This window comes from Aethalodelphis obliquidens, unplaced genomic scaffold, assembly GCF_003676395.1.
Source record: "Aethalodelphis obliquidens isolate GAN/ISIS:26980383/991018 unplaced genomic scaffold, ASM367639v1 scaffold8, whole genome shotgun sequence".
Classification (NCBI taxonomy): domain Eukaryota; kingdom Metazoa; phylum Chordata; class Mammalia; order Artiodactyla; family Delphinidae; genus Aethalodelphis; species Aethalodelphis obliquidens.
The window spans coordinates 2,203,596-2,209,409 of NW_020837952.1; the positions used below are offsets into that span (position 1 = coordinate 2,203,596).

The window sequence follows — 5,814 nt, forward strand, 5'->3', positions numbered from 1 at the left end:
AGGCTGGCACGGTGCCCACTTATCTCAAAACGCCCCCTCTCCAACCCTGGAGGCCTGCCGGGCCGAGTTGGGGAGAGGCCCACGATGGCCGCCCGCCCCTGCCACCGGCCGGTAGGGAGCTGGATGGCGGCGGCGCTGTCTTCAAGGAAGCGCATCATTCCAACCTTGCCGGGCGCGAAGCCCGGTCAGGATGCCCAGGTCGCAGGAGGAAAAGGAGGAGCTGGACCCAGCGCCCGAAGAGAAGAAAAGGGGAAGACCAAGGCCAGAGATAAAGGTCCAGCGGAGGCAGACGGCCGGAGGTCGGTAGGACGGGAGAGCCCGGACCCGACAAAGTCTCCCGGGGGGCCCGGGACAGGCAGCGCGGAGTAGAGCACGGGAGCCGCGCGGAGTAGAGCACGGGAGCCGTCCGAAGCGCACCATGCGCGGGTCCCAGGCAGCCCGACGGGTCTACAACCGCCAGCCGGGTCACGTGGCCCGAGCGGGCGGGCTGCTGCCCGGGCGCGGGGGAGGGGAGCGGGGGGCCGGGGTCAGCGGCGAGACCGCGGCGGCCTGAAGTTCCCTCCCAGCGCGCAGTGCTGGCCGCCTGGTGCGGGAGCCGCCCACTGCCCCCGCCCTCGCGCCCGCCCGCCCCGCCGCGGGGCGCCTGCCTTGTATATAGCGCGCCCCGCAGGGCCCGCGCCAGGAGGCGAGCCACGCCGCGGGCGCCGGAGAGCCCTCGGCGCCCGGGAGCCAGTCCCCACGGCCCGCTACACTGCCGCCCCGACGTGCGACCCCTGCGGGGGCTGCTGCCTTCAGACCATGAAGAAGGAGGTGTGCTCCGCGGCCTTTCTCAAGGCAGTGTTCGCAGAGTTCCTGGCCACCCTCATCCTCGTCTTCTTCGGCCTCGGCTCGGCCCTCAAGTGGCCGTCGGCGCTGCCCACCATCCTGCAGATCTCGCTGGCCTTCGGCCTGGCCATAGGCACGATGGCCCAGGCCCTGGGGCCCGTGAGCGGTGGCCACATGAACCCCGCCATCACGCTGGCCCTCCTAGTGGGCAACCAGATCTCCCTGCTCCGGGCAGCCTTCTACATGGTGGCCCAGCTGGTGGGCGCCATTGCCGGGGCTGGCATCCTCTATGGGGTGGCACCACGCGATGCCCGAGGCAATCTGGCCGTCAACGCGGTGAGTGTCAGTGGGGCTGGTTGTGGGGCAGGGACCCTGTGGTGGGCTCTGGACCTGGCCCCCAAACCCCATCTCCAGAATGGGTGCCACAGACTGGTCCAGTGCACACCTCTGCCAGGAAGGTCACAGCCTCCTGAGGCGGGGAGGATGGATCTCCATGTGTCCCCCTCAGCCCACTGCTGTGGTTCATATTCGCCTCCTCCGCCTGACGCCCTCATGCTGCCCCATCCTGGCCTCTCTCCTGGTGCCTGCCTGCTGCCCCTCTTTTCTTACCCAAAACTTCTCTCTCTTCTGTCTTACCTCTGAGCTCTTCTGTCCTCTTGGGCGCCTCATTGCTCCTGTGTGCTCCTCAGTGGAGTGGTCTCATGGAACCATCAGAGAGAGGTGGGTTGTGGTACTGTCTTCTGTGGCCCTGGCCTCTCCCGGTCTCGTTTTTCTCACTCACACTACGTGGGAATGGCCATAACAGCAGGGACTATTATGTGGGACTCCTGCATAACAGCAGGAGTCAGGGACTTATGTTTAGAAACCGTGCTTGTGAACTCCCTGATGTGAGGCCAGTGCATACAGTCTCTGATGAGTATTGGTTCCTGCTCCTGGCCCCCTGCTGCCTCCCCCTCACGCAGCCCCAGATTCAGCCTCCATGTCCCATGCAAACTGGGTTCATTAATCAAACACAGAGGAGGATTTTCTCGGCCATTGTCAAGCGGTGAGTCAGCCCCACCAGAGAGACGGGTTTGAGGTTGGAACTGGCAGCGGGTCAGGCACAGGCGAGAGGCTGGCTTGGGGGGTGCCGTAAGCAAACTGGGCAGCTGCCCATAGGAGGGAGGGTAAATGCCAGCTTGTGGGGACTGGGGACTGGGCAGAACGCGTGACAGGCCTGTGTCCGGGAAGCGCTCCCCTCACACTTGCCCTTTAGCCACAGCTTTGCGCTCCAAGCTTTGTGCTCACTGCGAAGTATGTGCTCTCTTCAGCAGATGACCTCCCTGATGTGACAGGGCTTGGCTTCCAGGTGCTCAGGCTCTAGATGTCCCTGGAGGCCAAAAGCCCATCCCCCCAAGTCCCTGGCCATAGAGCCAGAAGAAGGCAGGGCCCCTAACACACCCTTCCCTTACAGCTCAACAACAACACAACTCCGGGCCAGGCCGTCGTGGTGGAAATGATTCTGACCTTCCAGCTGGCGCTCTGTATCTTCTCCTCCACCGACTGCCGCCGCATCAGCCCTGTGGGCTCCCCAGCCCTGTCTATTGGCTTGTCCGTCACACTGGGCCACCTAGTGGGGGTGAGCAGTGCTGCCCCTTGGGGCAGATAATGGGGAGTACCTTCTGGACCTATGAGCCTGGCAGTTAAGGCCTGGAGTGGAGCTGCTCTACTCTGGCCCAGACTTGATCCCCTCAAACCTCCTCCAGTCCGAGGAAAGATGGAAGTGAGTGGGAGTTGGGATGGGGGCAGGAAGCCAAGCCCAAGCGCAAGACAGAGAGGAGAGGAGGGGTCCGTAGGAACCTGTGGAGGGAGAGGGCACCAGCCTAGGAACTGGGAGACAGTTGGAGACCTGGCTGAGCCCCTGAACTGCTGGGGGTCCCGGGGAGACTCCGGGCCGGGTGGGAGTAGACAAGCCCTCCTCACCACCTCCCTCTCTCTGTCCAGATCTACTTCACCGGCTGCTCCATGAACCCGGCCCGCTCTCTCGGCCCCGCAGTGATCATGAAGCAGTTCAGCCCCTCGCACTGGGTGAGTCTGGGCCTCCCCTGGCTCCCTGGCAATGAGGGCCTGGAAACCCGGCCTTAGCAGCTGACAGCTAACAGGACTTCCTGGATGATGGGGGCCTAGGGCTTGGGGGTGGCTGGAGAGAGAAGGGGATACAGCCAGAACAAGGACAGGTTTTTCAGGCAGGGGACCCTGGCTTGAGGGAGGGGCTGCCTATGTGTGTCTGTCCCTCTAGGGAAGGGAAAAGGATCTGTGCTCCAGTGTCACCCTCTGAGGATTTTGCTTCCATCTTTCTGGATGGTGGGGGGCAGGGGGTCCGTGTGTCTGTCCTCTTTGATGTTTTATTTCTCTGTCCCTGTTGGGGGAATGGGAAGAGTCTTCCTTCCTGTGGGTCTGTCCCTCTGGACAATCTGTCATCTCCTTTGAGAGCTCTCCAAAGTCTGTCTCTATCCCCATGTGGAAGGGAGAGGCGTTCTGTTCATCTCTCCGAGGATCTCCACGTCTGTTCCCTCTGAAGGTTCATTGGTCTCTCTTTAGGGTGGGGTTGGCGGGGCCCTGTCCCTCTGGAGATGTCTGTCTCCTCTGAGGATCTGGGTGTCTGTGGTCCATGTCCCTGTCATTGGGGAGTGGGGTGTCAGTGTATCTGCCCCTGAAGCGGAGAGAAGTCTTTCCTTCGGGAGGTCTGGAAGTCTGTCTGTCTGTCTCCTCTGAGAGGCCCATGGGTCTGTCCTCTGGAGGGGGAGGTCTTGGTCTCTGAGGCCTGGGGCTCAGCCGACTGACACGGCTCTGTCTCCACCAGGTGTTCTGGGTGGGGCCCATCATGGGGGCTGCTTTGGCTGCTATCCTCTACTTCTACCTGTTCTCCCCCAACTCCCTGAGGCTAAGTGAGCGTGTGGCCATCATCAAGGGCGTGTCTGAGCCCGAGGAGGACGGAGAGGAACGGAGGAAGACCATGGAGCTGACTGCCCAGTGACCAGCATCACGCAGGGGCCAGCCTCTCAGCCCCTGAACCGCAGGGGGAAAGAAGAGAAATACATGATGGCAAAGCTGCCTTCCCCCGCAGCTGGGGAGGAGGTGCTGACTCCCCAGGCTGAACGGTTAGAGTTGGAGCAGGAACACAGGATGGGGCTCTTGGGGTGGGGGCCAGGGGCTGGGGTCTGGTGGGGAAGGGGTGTCTCTGGCACAGGGCAGACTGCTGCAGCGAGGTCAGACCTCAGGGATCGTGAACGCAGTGCTAAGCTTGCAGGCTGCCCCAGGCCACGCCAGGAAGGGGTGGCTGGCAGTCTGTGTCCCCTCCCTCTCCCCAGCCCCTCCTCAAGAGCCAGGGGGATCCCAGCCCCCGGGACAGCAGAGGCTGACCCTCCCCAGAGCTCTTTAGGAGGGAGGCAACCTGGTTCATTACATGCCACCTTATTTATTTCTGCTCAAGGATGCATGGGGTAGGGCTGCTGGTGTTAGGGGCAGAGGCTTCCCAATAAACCACTGACATTCATGTTCGGCCTCGTCTCTCTCCAGAAGCCTCACCTCAGGGTACTCTGGCTCATCACCTCTCCTCCTCATCATCCCACACCCTCTTCCACTGTCTCCACAATCCTCTGTGGAAAGACAGGGAAGCTGAGGCCAAGGGAGGCTTAGAGAGTCAGAGAGGGGGTTGGGAGGAGAGAGAGAAAGAGACCAAATGTAGCCACAGAGCTAGAGGTCAGGAGGGGGCAGTGGGAGCAGAGAAGGAGGGGTCCTCACCGAGCCCAGCCTCTACCAGCCATGGTTCCCACTGTCTTCCCCTCTGGGCCTGTAGCTCTGCCTTTACCTGCCCTTGTCCCCTTGCCACTGACACTCCTTAGGAAACCCCCTTAAACTCACTAAGCCTCCCATCTCTTAAGCTATAAAGTGAGGATAAAAAATGCTTTCCTCACAGGGTCGTCGTGCGGTCAGATGAAGGGAGGGAGTGAGATTCCTGGGACTGGGCTGCTCTCTGTGGCGAAAGGGGCACACAACAGCTCAGGACACAACTCTTCATCAGAGTTACTCTGACTTTGAGTTCAAACCTGGTTGTGCAACTTTGGGTAACACAAGCTCTCTGAGTTTTAATTACCTCATCTGTAAAATGGGGATACTTGTACCCATTTCATGGATTGTTACGGGGATAAAATGAAACAATGGATAAAAGGGAAACACTTGTGCAAACAGGGACAGGCACCTCAGATCGAGGGCTCGATTTGCTAGTGTGAAAACCAGCACGTCTACAGCTGGGACCCCAGCCACACCGCAGTTCTGCGCCTCTGCTCTCCCGAGAGTGTTTAAACCTGAGCTCGCGCTTCTCTCTGGTGTGGGAACCTCTCCCCCGTGGTTTTCAGTTTTGCCTCAGAAGAGGAGGGCCCAGCAGGGCCAGGAGATGGACTGAGAAGCGATGGGAGAAGCTATAGACAGTGGCTGGCCAGGGTCAGTCCCAGGGGCTGGGGGTGAGGAGGGGCAGACTCCCCAGCCCTCCTCCAAACTTGAGTCTAGTATACGTAAATGGTAGCGGCAGCCGGCACCCTGCCCTGCCTGCCTGGCGGCTTGCAGTTAACACCAAATGGCAGTGTGTGTGAAGCCCCGGTAAAGGAGCAGTCCCCCACCCGCTGCCTCCACCCCTGTCCCTACCCAAGAGACCGGCGCAAGTGCCAGCTCCGACCAGCAGGGGGCGACCTCGTCCACGGAATCCACCGCTGCCGCGCTTCCTCTTCCCCGAGTCCCGGGTCTGGGCCAGACGCGGCGTGGAGGAGAGGGGACCCTGGGGAGTCTTTCAGGTCTGGGTCCCCTGGGCCACCAGGAAGCAGCTACCCCAAGCCCCCCCCCCCCCGCCACCCCACTGTCTGGGAGTGGGTACAAAAGAGAGGGGATTCCTCCGCCCGCCCCGGGGGCTGCCAGTTTCACCTGGTAGGAAAGTGGACAAGGTAACAGGATGGA

The 5,814-nt window shown here is 61.5% G+C and overlaps 1 protein-coding gene across 1 annotated transcript; it reads left to right on the forward strand.

Moving 5' to 3' along the window:
- Window positions 1–761: 761 nt before the first annotated feature.
- On the forward strand, window positions 762–3,996 carry AQP5 (aquaporin 5). The gene is made up of 4 exons (XM_027108228.1): window positions 762–1,161; window positions 2,279–2,443; window positions 2,809–2,892; window positions 3,668–3,996. Exons 1-4 carry the CDS (start codon window positions 799–801, stop codon window positions 3,839–3,841), a joined length of 786 nt encoding a protein of 261 aa, XP_026964029.1. The 5' UTR covers window positions 762–798; the 3' UTR covers window positions 3,842–3,996.
- Window positions 3,997–5,814: the final 1,818 nt, after the last annotated feature.